Source organism: Balaenoptera acutorostrata, chromosome 2, assembly GCF_949987535.1.
Source record: "Balaenoptera acutorostrata chromosome 2, mBalAcu1.1, whole genome shotgun sequence".
In the NCBI taxonomy this organism is placed as follows: Eukaryota; Metazoa; Chordata; class Mammalia; order Artiodactyla; family Balaenopteridae; genus Balaenoptera; species Balaenoptera acutorostrata.
Window position 1 is genome coordinate 180,793,746 of NC_080065.1, and position 17,709 is coordinate 180,811,454.

At 44.6% G+C, this 17,709-nt stretch overlaps 1 protein-coding gene across 1 annotated transcript in view; it reads left to right on the top strand.

Moving 5' to 3' along the window:
• INSR (insulin receptor) overlaps positions 1 to 17,709 on the top strand; it is a 136,876-nt gene that overhangs the window by 6,401 nt on the left and 112,766 nt on the right. The window contains 1 exon segment of the mRNA XM_057540888.1: positions 11,486 to 12,037. Within this exon segment, the coding sequence (XP_057396871.1) occupies positions 11,486 to 12,037 (552 nt within the window).

The window sequence follows — 17,709 nt, forward strand, 5'->3', positions numbered from 1 at the left end:
AATGAACATTGGGGTACATGTATCTTTTCAAATTATGGTTTTCTCCGGATATGTGCCCAGGAGTGGGATTGCTGGATCATATGGTAGCTCTAGTTTTAGTTTTCTAAGAAACCGCCATACTGTTTTCCATACCGGCTGCACCAATTTACATTCCCACCAACAGTGTAGGAGGATTCCTTTTTCTCCACACGCTCTCCAGCATTTATTGTTTGTAGATTTTTTGATGATGGCCATTCTAAGTGGTGTGAGGTGATACCTCTAAAAAAATGGTACAAATGAACCTATTTACAAAACAGAAATAGAGTCCCCGATGCAGAAAACAAACTTATGGTTACCAAGGGGGAAGGAGGGGAGGGATAAATTGGGAAATTGGGATTGACATATACACACTACTATATATAAAATAGATAGCTAAGAATAACTTCCCGTATAGCACAGGGAACTCTACTCAATACTCTGTAATGACCTGTATGGGAACAGAATCTAAAAAAGAGTGGATATATGTATATGTATAACCAATTCACTTTGCTGTGCAGCAGAAATTAACACAACACCGTAAATCAACTATACCCCAATAAAAATTAACTTAAAATATTTTAAAAAGTATCTTATAATTGGATCAATATTCTTAAAATTGAAAACCTAAGTACTCATAAGATTCTCATTATTCCTGGATTCCATATTTGTGAATTGCCCTAGTCACTAAAATTTATTTGTAACTACAAAATAAATAGCGCTTTAATGGTTATTCCTGGACGTGCACCAAGTGGCAAAAAATTGGAATCATCTGACATGCGTGTTCCGGTTCAGATCAAACAAGGTGCCATCTTGCCTTCCTGTTGCATCTCTCCTCTTGTGAATTCATAAATCCCCAAGGATTAAAACAAATGTCCTTTAAAAAATTTTTTTTAATTGAAGTATAGTTGGTTTACAATTTTGTGTTAGTTTTTGGTGTACAGCAAAGTAATTCAGTTATACATATGTGTATATATTCTTTTTCAGATTCTTTTCCATGATAGATTATTGCAAGATATTGAGTATAGTTCCCTGAGCTATACAGTAGGTCCCTGTTGTTTATGTATTTTATATATAGTAGTGTGTATCTGTTAATCCCAAACTCTTCATTTATCCCACCCCCTTCCCTTTGGTAATCATAACTTTGTTTTTGATGTCTGTGAGTCTGTTTCTGTTTTGTATATAAGTTCATTTGTATCATTTTTTAAAATTCCACATATAAGTGATATCACATGATATTTGTCTTTCTCTGTCTGACTTACTTCACTTAGTACGATAATCTCTAGGTGCATCCGTGTTGCTGCAAATGGCATTATTTCATTCTTTTTTTTTTTTAATGGCTGAGTAATATATTCCATTGTGTATAAGCACCACATGTTCTTTATCCATTCATCTGTCAGTGGACATTTAGGTTGTTTCCATTTAGGTTGTCTTGGCTACTGTAAATAGTGCTGCAGTGAACACTGGGGTGCATTTATCTTTTTGAATCAGAGTTTTCTCCAGGTATATGCCCAGGAGTAGGATTGCTGGATCATATGGTAACTCTATTTTTAGTTTTTTAAGGAACCTCCACACTGTTCTCCATAGTGGCTGCACCAATTTACATTCCCACCAACAGTGTAGGAAGGTTCCCCAAATACGTCCTTTTCTGTGATGTATTTAGTGCCATGTTTTTCACACTTTCTTGTGCTTTTTGTTGGTGATTTTGTTGTTTACCATGGTCGGCGTGCATAGTTCTGAAGTGCTGTCTAGGGTCCTAAGTACTAGAAGGCTGTGATGTACCTTCCGGAAAAGATACATTTGCTGGATAAGCTTTGCTCAGGCGTGAACTATATAGTGATTAGTGAATCAACAATGTATATTAAATAAGGTGTTTTGAAACAGAAACACACATACAACAAGGTTACGGTATTGATGGATTTGCAAATTAGTGTTCTTGAGAACATTGTAGAAAATAGCTTCCATAAACAAAGAGAATCTGCTGTAGGTGGTTTCCTATCACTGGGGTTTAAAATTTGTGAAATTGGGTTTGTCCGCGTCCGTGTAGAATCCTTTTTGAATGCATACGCCCTTTTTGCCGTACTTTCATCGGGGCACAAATCCTTGGTTTACCTCTCGGAAAGCTCATGAGATGGCACAAAACCCCCGGCCTGTGTCTTGAGGAGGCGTCCCCCGTGTTCTGCTGACCTTGGTGCCAGGGAGTGCCCCAGTGGCTTTCAGGGGTTTTAGAAACATATTTTTGTTTCTGGCAGAGCAAGATTTGCTGTTCTGTGTTGCCCAGTGCAGACTGGATATGAGTTCCAGTGGGAGTTCACGGCAGGCTGACGAGGAATAAAATTTGATTTCAAATCTGAGTTTTTCTTTCAGTTCCTTAAGGGTGTGGTGTCCCATCAGGTTTATAGGTTAGCTTCTGTTTTGTGTTCAGGAAGAGCAGCCTGTTAGCGGGAGATTCTTGCTTCTCTCCTGTGCCTTTGTGGTGATGTGGAAAACGTAGGTACTTTCCAAAAACTGTGCTTGTTAACAGTGCGGAAAAAGGTAGTGGTTGGACACAAAGGGATAGAGGGCAGGGCTCCACCTGTTTTCTGATGGCCTTTCTCTGATTTCTTGTTGCTAATCTGTTTTCAAAGATGTATCCTGTTTCCTTCCAGAAGATCAGAAAAGGGATGAATTCTCACTGAGGTGTTCCTTCCTAATTATATCCAGTTGCATTGTATCGAAGACATCTGCTCCTTTTTTGTTCTTGCAAGACTTCTCTTGGTTTTTCTTTCTGTTGTCTTCTGTGGACACTCTCCATCCTTATTTGTGTACACGAGGAGGTAGGACTCCTGAAATGCCATGGAAGCCCCTTATAATCTTGTGGTTTGATGTGTGAGGTCCTTGGGATTACAGAACTATGGAACTGACTGGAGGAATTAGCCTAGATGTTCCAGAGCTTTCAGACAGGCTTGTAGAAGGTGTTGGTGTCAGGATGACTATGGGTCTTTGGTCCTCTCTCTGGTTCCCTGGCCTTAAATATTGTGCTCGCCAGAGGCACGCCCCCCTTCCATCCTTTTCTCCTCCTGGTTTTATCACCTACTGTCATCCTTTCGGCCAGCATCCGCCCCTTTTCCCCAGCTCCGGATCCACATCTTCCCAGTGCCCACTGGACCCACATCTGGGAGCATACCAAAGCCCCTACAGACTCCACATGCCCCAAACTGAGCCTGTTGTCCTTGCCACCCTCAACTGGTCCTATCTGGTCCTCTCCAGGTTCACTAAGAGAAGACCCTCACTTCTTCCCCCTCTCCTCCACCTCCCTGGGGACCAAGTCCCATTGATGCTATTTCCTTGTACCCACCCCCATAATAGGCCCCCTAGGCCATGCCATAGAGGTGTTTCCAGAGTGCCTCGTCCAGTACCTTCTCTTCCCTGCTGCCAGAGAGATTTTTCTACTTCCTGCTTTGGTCGTTCTATAGCTGCAGCTCAGTCCGTTCCCCTGGCAGTGGAACCTGGCCTCAGCTGTGTGGTGTGCAATCTCACCTCGCCAAGCTCATGACTGCAGTTCCTTGGGGTTCCCTCTTCTTCATGTGCTTGCATTTGCTTCCTGTGCCCCAAGCACCCTTCTTCCCCCTGTTCACCCATGGATGCCTGCTTCCTCCTTATGGAACTGGGTCAGAGGCCTCCTTCGTCCCCTCTCTGGCTTCATCACCCACCCCATTCTCCTTCCCTTTCAGTGCAGACTGGGTATATCTGTCTGGGTCCCCACAGACATTGGTCTGCACATTGGAGGTGCATTCTAGTGAAACATTGACTGCATCGGAAATGAAACCATACTCTAAGTATGGGTTGGAGAAGGAATTGATACATGTTTGTCCAAAGCAGGAAGCAAAGTCTAGCCCAGAGGGGGCAGGTCCTGGAGAGGATAGGATGGCTTGAAGTTAGGAGCAAAAAGTTTGGCTGAAAAAGAACTGCTATGGTCTGAATGGCCACCTCCCTCCTCCCCATTCATGGGTTGAAACCTTAACCCCCAACGTGACTGTATTTGGAGAGAGAGTTTTTAGAAGGTAATTAAGGTTAAACGAGGTCATAAGAGGAAGGCCCTAAGCTGATAGGACTGATGACCGTAAAAGAAGAAGGAGACAGAGAAAGATCTCTCCCTTTCTGCACGCATGCACCAAGGAAAGACCATGTGAGGACACAGTGAGAAGTCGGCCGTCTGCAAGCCAGGAAGAGAGCTCTCACCAGAAATTGACCATGCTAGCTACCTTGATCTTGGACTTCCAGCCTCAGAGCTGTGAGAAATAAATGTCTGTTGTTTAACCCCGCCAGTCTATGGCATCTGGTTATTGGAGCCCAAGCTGACCAAGACAAGAACTGAGGTCGGAAGGGGCTCTGAAACACAGCATCTAGGAACTCAGGTGGAATAAATGGGTGTGGGTCTAGCTTTCTTTGAAATTCGTGGGGGCTGGTCCACCGTGCTTATGCGGTTCCCTCTAGCAACAATCAACAGCCCCAGAGAAGGCATCCGATGGCATTGATCCTGGGGCAAAGTGCTCAGAGGAATGGGTTGGGCAGAAGAATGGGAGCTGGAAAGAGCCCCTGCTGGAGAGGTGGCCCAGGTTGGGTAGACGGTACGTCTGTCCTACTTGAGGCCCTACCATATCCTTGGGGACCTTGTTTAAAATGCAGATTCTTGGGCCTGGCTCCCAGAGATATTGATTCATTTGGTCTAGAGCTGGGCCTAGGGATCTGCATTTTAACATACACCTGCCCCCAACCCCCCCACCCCCACCCCCGCCTCCGCTCCAGGTGATTCTGATGCTGTTGGTCTACAGAGCACACTTTGAGGAACCCTGTGTGATGGCTAAGGGCACAGGTGCTGGTGCCCTGGGGACCTATGTGATGGACTGAATTGTGTCCCCTCCCCCCCCCCCCCTCCCGCCAAATTAATGTGTTGAAGTCCTAACCCTAACACCTCAGAATGTGACCGTCTTTGGAGATAGTGTCTTTAAAGAGGTAATCAAGGTAAAAATGAGATAATTAGGGTGGTCTCTAATAAGACTGATGTCCTTATAAGAGGAGATTAGGACACAGACACACACTGAGGGACGATCACGTGGGGACACAGGGAGAAGACGGCCGTCTACAAGCCAAGGAGAGAGGTCTTAGAAGGAATCAATCCTGCTGACACCTTGATCTTAGACTTCTAGCCTCCAGAATTGGGAGAAAATAAATGTATCTTGTTTAAGCCACCTGGTCTGTGGTCCTTTGTTAGGGTGGCCCCAGTAGACTAATATACTGGGTTTAAATCCCAGCTCTGTCTCCTCCTTGCTTTGTGACCTTGAGGAGGACATGTTCCTCTCTGAGCCTCAATTTTTTTCCTCTTATAGAAAATCTATCTGGGCGACAGTTTGCCTGTTGCCTGCACCCTCGGGGTATTTACTGCCCTTCCGTTTCCAGCAGTTTCCAGCAGAATCCATCTCACACACTCTGGCTGAAGTCAGTTTTTATTTTTTATCTTTGGCCGCAACCCATGGCATGTGGGATCTTAGTTCCCCGACCAAGGATCGAACCCGTGCCCCCTGCATTGGGAGCGCAGAGTCTTAAACGCTGAACCGCCAGGGGATTTCTTGGCTGAAGTCAATTTTAAGAGCCAGTCTTGCAGGCAGGCGGAGAATCTTAAGGGTAGCTGGTACCTCGGTGTGCCCAAGTTCTAACTTATGAAGGGAATAAATCTGGGAATTGGTTCCATGTATCTTAGAGTGGAGAACTAATATGTACACGTGGCCAGACCCCAGTTCTCTTCTGTTCTTCATACCTTTCATCATGCGGTCATCATCATTTACAGGTGAGGAAACTGAGGCACACAGAGATTGAGTTTATGGCTCAGGATTATGCAGCTGGCAGGTGCCCATCCTGGAGTGGGAAGCCAGATCTATTGGGTTTCTAGCATGCCCTGAAACTGCTGTGGGTGATGGCCTGACACCTGAACCCAAGGCTTGTTGGCCAGGATGCCTGAATTTTGGAAGAAGCCGTGTTAAGACTGGAAGGAATGCAGGGAGGAACGTGTGGCCCCAGATAGGTCACCAGGGAGCGTTTGAAGAATGTCGAGGCTAAGGAATGAGTACGTTCAGGCTTGAAAGCAGAAAGTATAACTCTTAGCATTGTAAAGGAGTTTCAGAATCTTCTAGATACCTCTCTCCCAGATCCTTAGTACCTCTTTGCTGTTTTCATGATAGAGAGAAAACCAGGGGAGAGGAGACACTTTCCAAGATGGCTCTCATGTCAGTCTTCTCTCCTTCTGGAAAATTCTTAGATTCTGCTGGCCGAGGGGGAGCTTCTAGACCAACACTGTCCAACAGGACGGTCGGCTTTGATGGAAATGGTCTATAGCTGTGCCATCCAATATGGCGGCCGCTATCCACATGGCGCTCTTGAAATTGTGGCCAGGGCAACGAAATTTTTACTTTTATTTAACTTTAATTTATTTAAATGTAAAAAACGTAAATGTAAAGTCTTAGTTAACATTAGTTGATTGAAATGTCAAAAAAATCACTGCTTGATTCTGTTACTGAACAACTCTTTTGCTTGGAACAGCTTGGGGATACAAAGAACCTACCTTTTCAGGGATTCATTTTGTGAAATCTGCATATACAGATTGAGTATTTCTGATCAAAATTAAGCATCTGAATTGAGACCTGGTGCAAGTGTATAAAACACGTGGCATTTGGGAGGCATAGTGTGAAAAATATCCCATAGATTTTTTTTTTTTTAATTTTTATTTATTTATTTATTTATTTATGGCTGTGTTGGGTCTTCGTTTCTGCGCGAGGACCCTCTCCAGTTGCGGCAAGCGGGGGCCACTCTTCATCGCGGTGCGCGGGCCTCTCACTATCGTGGCCTCTCTTGTTGCGGAGCACAGGCTCCAGACGCGCAGGCTCAGTAATTGTGGCTCACGGGCCTAGTTGCTCCGCGGCATGTGGGATCCTCCCAGACCAGGGCTCGAACCCGTGTCCCCTGCATTGGCAGGCAGACTCTCAACCACTGCGCCACCAGGGAAGCCCTCCCATAGATTTTTTGTTTTTTGTATTGCTTACATGCTGAAGTGAAGTTTTGGGCTACATTGGGTTAAATTAAGAATATTTAGTTTCACCGTTTCTTTTTTACCTTTATAGAGAAAATTTAAAATTCTGTGTGGCTCGCATCATGTTTCTATTGGATAAGGCTGCTCTAGGCCCTACACACCCTTGTGACCTACAGCGACAAGCTACAGCTCTTGACTTTCCAATGAAGTAGGCAGAACTTATTGCACTGTTTGTGTAGGTTTTAATCCTGGTGTTACCTCCTCCGGGAAGCCCTCCTTGATTGTCCGGGACTTAGTCAAATAGCTCATTTTCATGATCTCTTCTAGCCCCTGAAGCTGTCCTTGAATAACTGAGATATCCTCCTCAGTTATACTTTCAGTTGATTTGGGTAGTTAATAGCAACTAGTAGTCTGTGAGATCCAGGGCAGCCTCTGTCTTATTCCTTTTTTTTTTTTTTAAACATCTTTATTGGAGTATAATTGCTTTACAATGTTGTATTAGTTTCTGCTGTATAACAAACTGAATCAGCTATGTGTATACATGTATCTCCCTATCCTGTTGTCCTATCCTGCTTGTCCTATTTCTTGAAGCACTTCCAGCCCTTGGAACAGCAGAAACAGGTCCTCAGCAGATAGTTGCTGAAGGAGTGAACGAAGGAAACTGTCTTTAACAAGCTTCCTCCAGGTTGTCACTGCATGAACATTATTTCATTGTTTCCTTATTTAAGTCAGATTCACCTGCTTCTTAATTTGGTATGTTTTTAAAGAACAAAGACGGAGAAACTGTAACACAGTTCAAGCATAAACTTTGCATTTAATTGCTGGGTGGACATCCTAGCATTACCCCTTAAAACTCAGCCTGTGTGAGTTTGATTTGCTCGTCACAAAAATGGGCATGGACCACATTTTGTTTATCCACCTCCTCTGGGATTGTTTTGAGAATTCATCAAGAGAAGGTGTCTGCCAGCACATGGCCAAGTGCTTTACATGGTAATTGTTATTAGCGGTCACCAGGACCCCCCCCCCTCCTCCCCCGATCCTTCCCTACCTGTGTGTAGAGTGGTGATTAACCAGGTGTCACTTACTAAGGACCCGAAGCATCTTTCAGTTCCCACCCAGAGGTATTAAAAGCCAGTCTGACAAGGTCTGACATCTATTGCTGGTACCATCTCTAACATCCTCTGGGTATTTTCTGTTCACGCAGTAAATTGCTCTATTGTCTTAGACTAATAGGGACACATACAGCTTTCATGAGTTGAGTTAGAGTCATTGGAGATTAAAAAAAAAAAAAAAGCAGTTCTTTGTTGTCCCCTGCAGTTATAGTCGTTTAATTTTTTAATAACAACTTTATTGAGATCTAATTCAATACCATACAATTCACCCATTTAAAGTTTAAATTTAGTGGTTCTTAGTACATTAGTACATTCACAGAGTTGGGCAACCATCACTACAATCAATTTTAGAACATTTTCATCACCCCCCAAAGAAATCCCATACTCTTTAGCTGTCACTCCTCATTTCCCCCTCTCCAAGCCCCTTGAAACCACTAATCTACTTTCTATGGATTTGCCTATTCTGGACATTTCATGTAAATGGAATCGTGCCACACGTGGTCTTTTGTGACTGGCTTCTTTCACTGAGCCTGATGTTTTCAAGGTTCATCCCTGTTGTAGCAGGTGTCAATGCTTCTCCCCTGTTATTGCTGAATTATCTTCCTTTGTATGGACATGCCGCATTTTGTTTATTCATTTGTCAGTTCATGGACATTTGGCTTGTTTCCACTTTTTGGCTATCATGAATAATGATGCTATGGGCATTTGTACACACATTTCTGTGTGGACCTATGTTTTCCTTTCTCTTGGGTATCTACCTGGGAGTGAAGTTGCTGGGTTATATGGTAACTCTTTGTTTAACCTTTTGAGGGACTGCTAGTCTATTTTCCACAACAGCAGCTGTACCATTTTCCATTCCCACCAGTAATGTATGAGGGTTCTGATTTCTCCACATCCTCGTCAACACTTGTTATTGTCTGTCTTTTTAATTTTAGCCATCCTGGTAGGAGTGAAGTGGTATCATTGTGGTTTGGATTTACATTTCCTGAATGTCCAACAGCTGGTTAATCTTTGAATGCATATTCATATCTGATTTTGGTTCTGACACAACTTGGGGAGGATGGTGGGCTGGTGTTCTTTGTACCTGTATCAATTTCACAATTTCGTGTGTGTGTGTGTGTGTGTGTGTAAAACATAGAGTGTGAGGCTCAGGCTTGAGAAGCCCAGACCTGTGGCCGAGTCTAAGCTGTATACTGCCAGATATAATACAGGACACCAAGTTAAATTTGAATTTAACATAAATGATGAGTAATTTTTAAGGATAAGTATGTCTCAAACATTGCATGGGATATACTTATCCTAAAATGTACTTGCTGCTCATCTGAAATTCAAAGTTAATTGGGCGTCCTGCATTTTTATTTGCTAAATCTGGCAACCCTAAATGTTACTGGTGGGTCATATGTCCTTGGCTGATTGGCTTTGCCTCCTAGAGATCCAGTTTTCCCTTCTGTGGGGTGCGGATAAAGCTTGTTGGGAGGTGTCAGTGACGTGGTACCTGTCCAGACCTCTGTATGTAGATGCTGTTGATGTGACTGAAGCTGGGAGCCTCAGCCTTGGGTGGCATGAGTGTGTGGGGCTGGAACTGCCGTCCTGGTCCCCTTGAAGCTGCCTTCTAATTTCTGAGTGAGTGAGTGTATGTGTGTGTGTTTGTGTTTTGGCAAGGAGAGGCTGTCTAAAGAATTCAGTTCTACTGAATGTTAACTCCAATATAAGGAACACAGGAGGAGGGAAAGATCCAAATAAGTATATGGAGGAAAGGAAATCAGAGAAGGCTTCCTGGAGGAGGTGGCATTTGAACTGGATCTTGAAGGATGATGAGCTGCATTTCGAAATAGGGAGCTAAGGTATAAAGGACTTTGACAGTCAAAGGGACTAGGGCTACCCTGTTCAGTCCAGTAGCCACTAGCTACATGTGTCTATTTCTGTTTACACTATCTAAAGTAAAATCAAATATTGAGTTCCTCAGTCTTATATCAGTCACATTTCAAGTGCTAGACAGCCACAAATGGCCAGTGGCTTCCATAGTGGCCAGTGCATATATAGAACATCTCTATCATTGCAGAAGTTCTGTTGGACTTTGTTGGACTAAGGCAAGGGTCACCAAACTACCATCCCAGGGGGAAACACCAACCCACAGCCTGCTTTTATAATAAAGTTTTATTGGAACACAGCCATATCCACTCATTGTCTCTGGCTGCTTTTGAGCTATAATGGCTGAGTGGAGTAGTCTAAACAGAGACTGACTGCAAAGCTGAACATATTTACTATCTGAGCCCTTATAGAAAATATTTGCCCACCCTGGTCTAGGGGAATGAAGGCACAGAGCCTAGAGGTGACACCATGATATGTTTGGGAGAAATAAACAATAACAAAATAGCTGAAATTAATTGAGCACTTACTGTGTGGCAGCCACTGCTTGGGTGCCTGCATTATTTCACTCATTCCTCTTCATAGGTCATGTTATAGGGAAGGCTTGGAAGGCCCCCTTGGAATTGGAGAGTAGTGGGCAGGCCTGTTTCACGTGGTGCAGGGGATGGAGGGGCAGAACCTTGAGGGCCGCGAGAGGAAAGTGCAGGGTCATGGGGAGACATAGAGGGTGTCAGAGCAAGGGAGGGGCCACCTGCAGGAGAATGGGTGTGCAGGGTGTTTGTGCAGGGGAGATCAGACTCTCTGGGAAGCCCTTGCCACACCCAGGTAAAAGGTAATTAGGCCTTGGCTGCCTGCCAGGAGGGCGGGTTGGGAAGGAGTGTTAGGAAAGCAGGAGAACTGACAAAACAAAGTCAGCTCTCCTTGCCCCATTTCTGATGTGGGCACCTTTATCCCCATACATCCATTTCCTGAAGATCTTCCACACCGACTCACTGGGGACAGCTCCCCTTTCTCCTTCCTCACCTGCTGCATTACTCAATCCCCTGTAATCCCAATGTCTTCATTGCATCATATTTGATGCGATGCTTTTAAGGCTTCTAATGGGTACTGCCAACGGAATTATTATTATTATGATTTGCCTTTCAGGAGTAATTACTTACACACAGACACCTTACAGAGAAAGCCACTGAACCAGGCTGGCTGTAGAATTTACAGGGTCCAGTTCAGAATGAAATCTTGGGACCCCTCACTCAAGAATAATTAAGGATTTCAAGACGGAAGAGCATTAAGCCAAGGGCAGGGCCCTTCTGAGCGGGCGTGGGACCCAGGTCACATGCCCATGTGGCTGGCCCTGCCACTAATTCTTATGAACCATCCGTGGGGTGTTTGTTCACCTGTCTTGCTCTCTGCCTGTTTGCCCTTCTAGTGTGCCCCGGCATGGATATCCGGAATAACCTCACCCGGCTGCACGAGCTGGCCAACTGCTCGGTCATCGAAGGACATTTGCAGATCCTATTGATGTTCAAAACGAGACCTGAGGACTTCCGAGACCTCAGTTTCCCCAAGCTCATCATGATCACTGATTACTTGCTGCTCTTCCGGGTCTACGGGCTGGAGAGCCTGAAGGACCTGTTCCCCAACCTCACGGTCATCCGGGGCTCCCGCCTCTTCTTTAACTACGCGCTGGTCATCTTCGAGATGGTTCACCTGAAGGAGCTTGGCCTCTACAACTTGATGAACATCACCCGGGGCTCCGTCCGCATCGAGAAGAACAATGAACTCTGCTACCTGGCCACCATCGACTGGTCTCGCATCCTGGATTCCGTGGAGGATAATTACATCGTGCTGAACAAAGACGACAATGAGGAGTGTGGGGACATTTGTCCCGGCACCGCGAAGGGCAAGACCAACTGCCCTGCCACCGTCATCAACGGGCAATTTGTGGAGCGGTGTTGGACGCACAGCCACTGCCAGAAAGGTACGTTGAGGTTCTCGGGGGTTCTAAGCCATTTCTCGTGGCTCGTTCATTAGAAGGAAGCTGGAGACATTGACTAGCTCAGGTGGTGGCAAACCTTTTTTTTGCAAAGACTCAGATGTTAAATACTTTAAACTTTGCGGTCTGTATGGTCTCTGTTGCAACTACTCAGCCCTGCCATTGGAGCGGGCAAGCAGCCACCCTGCAAGGAGGCGCAATAAACAAGTGGGCGTGGCTGTGTTTCAATAAAACTTTATTTACAAAACCAAGTGTTGGGCCAGATTTTGCCAACTCCTGAGCTAGATGGTCGAATGTTCCTCTTGCTTGAGAGACCAGATGAGAATGGGCTTTATTGTCAAAAACAAAACAAAAACATATGTATTTCTTATCTGATTCTAGAAGTATGACTGCTTGTGGTAGACATTTGGAAAAAGGACTGTGTAAAGGATAAAAGCAAAACATCCTTATTTCACAGTTATTGGGGGATACTTCCTGCTAGTGGCTCTGTTGTGTCTGAATTTAGTTAACTTTCTCTGTCGTTGGGGATTTAGATTATTTCTAGTTTCCACAAAGAGGGATGAACATTTTGGTGTCGAAGCTTTATCGAACATTTTTTTTTTTTTCCTTTGGGTTTTGCTTTTCCAGAAGTGAAATTTCTGGGTCAAAGTTTCTTGATACCGATTGCCAAATGGCTTTCCGGAAACGTACCAACGGGCACTCCTCCTAGCATTGGCTGAGAGGGAACACCTTGGCTAGCTTTGAGTGTTGTTTGAAAAATCTTTCATAATTTGCTGGAAGGAGGGGCTTGTGTGTTGTCATTGTTTCTATTTGCATTTCTTTGATTGCTATCAGGGTTGAACCTTTTAAAACATGTTTATTTATCATTTGGGTTTTCTATTCCTGTTCATATCCTTTGTCCATTTATCTTTTAGTACCTTAGTGGTTTTTGAAGTATTCATTTGCATGTCGTTTTCATAGCGAAGACTGTTAACTCTTTGCCAGTTATGTTTTCAGGTGTTTTTGTTCAGTGACAAATATACTCTGGCTGTCAGTTGCCAGAGAAGCTTAAAATGTTTATGGAGTTCAGAGCTGGGTTTTTGCATGCCTCTCATTATTTTATGCTTAGAAAGTCCCTTTCTATCCATAAAATGAACGTTTTTTTCCTCCAAATTTTCTATCTTAACTTTAATTATTATCATTAAAAAAATGTTTGTCCTGGGCATTTGGGACCTGTTTGTGTGCATGATTCAAAAGGGTATCCATTTCCCCCCAAATAACTAGTTGGGGTCTCAACCCCAGGTATTGCAGGAAATTTACCTGTTTGTCATTGATTTGGGGTCTGTTTCTGGGTATCCATAAATATGTCTGCCTTTCCTTGCACCGGGGCTGTTACTATTCTAATATGTATAGTTTTATAATGTTTTGATATCCAGGAAGTCTAGTTCCACACACACACTCGTTACTTGTTTATTGTTTTATTGACTCTTTTCGCACGTTGTGAAATTCCCTGGGAAGACTTAGCAAATGTGAGATGGAGGCGGGAGAAAGTGAGCGGGTGGCTGAAGGGTTGTATCACAAAAGATAAGGGAAGGTAGAAAGGAGGGTCTTCTCACCTGAGCCCAAAGCTATGGGGAAACCACACAGGGTGAGTCATGAGTAGAATCTCTAGACTCAGCAGGGAGGACTCCTTCGAGCTCCAGGGAGTCCTTCCATTCTGTGAATGCTGGAAGGGAGGAAACAGGAGGTGAGAGAGTGGAGACCTCTCTTTTGAGAGGTTGGTTGGTGAAGGAAAAGAGAATCTGGTGGTTTGTAGATATAGGAGGGAACGATGGTTATTATATTGTGGAAAAATCTTGAGAACGTCGGTAGGTCAGGGACACAGAGAAGCCAAGCTATGACCAAGAAGAAGGATCAAAGCTGGGGCAGAGTCTTGGCTCAAGTAGAGGACCACCCGTGGGTTTGGAATTTCGTAGAACAGGGAGACTTCGAGGTGGGGGTGGGGGTCAGGGTGTGGGTGAATAAGTTGGATGGGAGAGACCATCCAGATGAATTTGGAGGTGAGGGGGTGGTGTTCTCTGATGGTGAGGGGAGGAGAGGCTGTGTAGGACCTACCATGTTACAAGGACACACAGCTGCAAGGGGAGCTCCGTTATCTTTGTTTTAGAGACCAGAGAGGTTACTTAACTTGCCTAAGACCACACAGCTAAGAAAAGATGGCTGAGGTTTGCACCACATCTGAGACACAAAAATAGTGTGTGTGTGTGTTGTGTTGTGTTGTGTGTGTGGGTGCCCCCCTCTGTTTAAAGACGGGTGAGCTACTTCTAGCTGGGGTACCAGGGAGAACAGTGAATAGTCTTTTATCTCAGTGCTCTGTTTTCCAAATTCAGGTTCTTGTTTGAAATGCTCCAGGCTTACATATCTTGAGATATAATTTAAGACATTCCTCTGTGGATTTATTTCTGTACTCATTTTAGTCAAAATATCCAGGATGGTATTATCTGCAAAAATGTCCCTGATGTTTTGAGCAGGTGTTTTTATTTTATTTTATTTTTTAAGTTTTTTATCTTGTGCTTTTGAGAGCAGGGCTTGTTTCTCCAGCACTGGGGGTTTCATCACTGGAGAAGGTGTGGCTCTACACGTACGGCTGTGGCGGAGACCTGCCGGATACCTGTTCCTGGCATCTGGCATCGATGTTTGCTCCTGGTTTGTAATCAGTGGTGGTGTCCCCTAGGGGAAGCGCTGTCCTGTCCTGGTCACAGATGTCAAGAAATGATTGGTTTTTGAACCTACACTCTTGTCTATCAAGTACAACTCAGCTCAGGCTTTTTTCCCCTTCAATTTCTTTAATTGTGGTCAAATATACATAACATAAAGTTTACCATCTTAACCATTTGAAATGCACAGCTCAGTGGTATTAAGTACATTCATACTGTCGTGCAACCATCCCCACCATCATCTCCAGAACTTTCTCATCTTCCCAAACTGAAACTCTGTCCCTGTGAAACACTGACTCCCCATCTCCTCCCCCAGACCCTGGCCCCCACCATCCTACTTTCTGTCTCTATGGATTTGACTTCTCTAGGGACCTTGTATAAGTGGAATCATGTAGTATTTGTCCTTTTGTGTCTGGCTTATTTCACTGAATATAATGTTCTCAAGGTTCATCCATGTTGTAGCAGGTGTCAGAATTTCCTTCCTTTTCAGGGCTGCATAATATGCCATTGTGTGGATGGACCACATTTTGTTTATCCATTCTTCCATCGATGGACACTTGGGTTGTTTCCACCTTTTGGTTATCGTGAATAATGCTGCTGTGAACCTGAGTGTACATTTCTGGCTTTTAAAATGCTCATGTTTCTTTGTTGCTGTGGCTTTGGAAGGCTTATCATGGGATTTTTGAATGCTAGACAGACTGAAATGAGCCTTTAGAAGATATTTCCCTGTCTTAGGCAACAGACACAGACCTGTGAAAACTGTCCAGCAAGTCCTCAATTCCCCTAGAATCCTCTCCAGCACCTCCTTGAGCAGTTTTCTTGCATGATTCCCAGGTTCTGGAAACATCCAAGGTCTGGTCAACATTTGGGATGAACGTGTTGGGTTGTCCTCTGAACCCAGTTCAAACATTCTCTAAAATGTCCCTTTTTCCACCTGATCCCAAAACAATGCTGCTTTTGGCAGAGAGAGAAAAAGAAGGTTCACAGTGGTTAAAGTATTTAAAAGGAAAGTCACTGTGGTGTGTGTCTTGAGATGCTTCTTCTCCATCACTCTGTCTACATATTTGGGGTGGAGATGCCAACGGAGGCCAAATGCAAGGAGCCTTGGATGGGCAGAGTGGAGATGGAGTCTTTGTGAGCTGGGTCACAAAATGTGTTTATTGTGAACCTACTATGTGCCAGGCATTGGGGTCCTCAGGGCCACAGGAGGGACAAGTCCCGGCCTCCTTGGAGAGGACCTTCTGATGGCAAATATAGACATTGAATATTTGACTGAATGCACTTGTAGGAAGAGTTACAAGAGGGGGATCTGTGGGTGAAAGCATGGGATGAAGCCCTAAACTAGTCTTCAGAAAATATCTCCCCTCCCCCCACATAGGTGTGTCATAAAGACCCGAAGGTCAGCCTCACTGGACCCGTTTCCACGTGGTTACGAGAATTGTTCGGAGTCCTGTTTCGCCGGTCATGGCTCACGAGCTGGACCAAACCAGTGTTTCCCCGTCTGAAGAGTGAGGATAATAATGGCACCTGCTTGTCAGGGTTGCAGTTTTGGGGGTAAATGAAATGATGCACAGGGTACACTTATCCCAGCCCGTGACACTTTGTGAATTTTCTGGAAGCTTCTCCTAGACGCCATTGAGTCCACCACCCTTTCTGGGCAGACCAGCCACTGGGTAAGTGTCTGCCAAAGCTTGGCTCCATTTCTGACTTTGGTCTTGGGGCAGGCAGAGGAAAGCCCACCGTGTGACCTGCTGATGAGAGCTGAGTGCTTGGACCTATGGCCCCAGAGGAAAGATCGCTCTGCTTACCTGGTGCTTCAGCTTCCAAGGCTCTGGGGACCCCAAGCTCTGGGCTTTTGGTGGGGGGGGGGGGACCAGAAACCACAGGGCTTGCTTGACCAGCTGCCCCAGCCAAACCCACTGGCATTTTTTTTTTTTTCCTGGGAGGCCACCCCAGCTGCTCGCTGCCAGTCAGAGGGGTGGGTGAGTCTGGGGCACGATGGGTGCCAGGAAACTGGTCGGTGATGCCACATACGGCAGATGCAGGAGGCAAAGGGAGGCGAGTCTCTCCTTCGTGAGTTTGAGTTTCCATCCATGTTTCAGAGTCTCTGAAAGCTGAGGTGCTCTGTTTATATTAAACACTACCTATTTAAGTGCACGTACATTCTCTCTTGAAGGGTTTGCTTTTAGGCAGAGGTTTGAGCTTCAGATTGAAACTGTTTTCCCCTTCTTCCATTTATTTTTTTTTTTAACTTTGCCTTTGGTACTGTAATAATCAGAATCTTCTCGACAGTGAATGCTTGTTTTGTGCCAGACACTGTTCTAAGTGCTTTGCTTACCATACTGCAGCAAGTTCTCCCAGCAATTCCTTCTTACAGATGAGGTCCTGGAGGCCCCAGGAGGTTAAGCCACTTGCCCAGGGTCACATCGCTAGTAAGTAGTAGAGCTGGGATTTGAACCCAAAACCCAGGTATTCTGGCTCAGAATCTGACCTCTTAACCGTTGTGCTTTCCTGGCTCATTGTGGAAAGTTGGGGAACTGCAGAGAACAAAGAAAGCTGGGGTGGGGAGGTGCCCTAGAATTTGCCCCTGCCAACATTCTGGCTGCTTTTTCCTATAGCCCTTCTCATCCCCCTTTTTTTTTTTTTTTTTTAATTAATTTTTATTGGAGACTAGTTGATTTACCATGTTGTGTTAGTTTCTGCTGTATAGCAAAGTGAATCAGTTATACATATACGTATATCCACTCTTTTCTAGATTCTATTCCCATAGAGGTCATTACAGAGTACTGAGTGGAGTTCCCTGGGCTATACAGTAGCTCTTATTAGTTATCTATTTTATATATAGTACTGTGTATATGTTAATCCTAATCTCCCAATTTATCCCTCCCACCCTTACCCCTTGGTAAACATAAGTTTTCTACATTTGTGACTCTATTTCTGTTTTGTAAATAGGTTCATTTG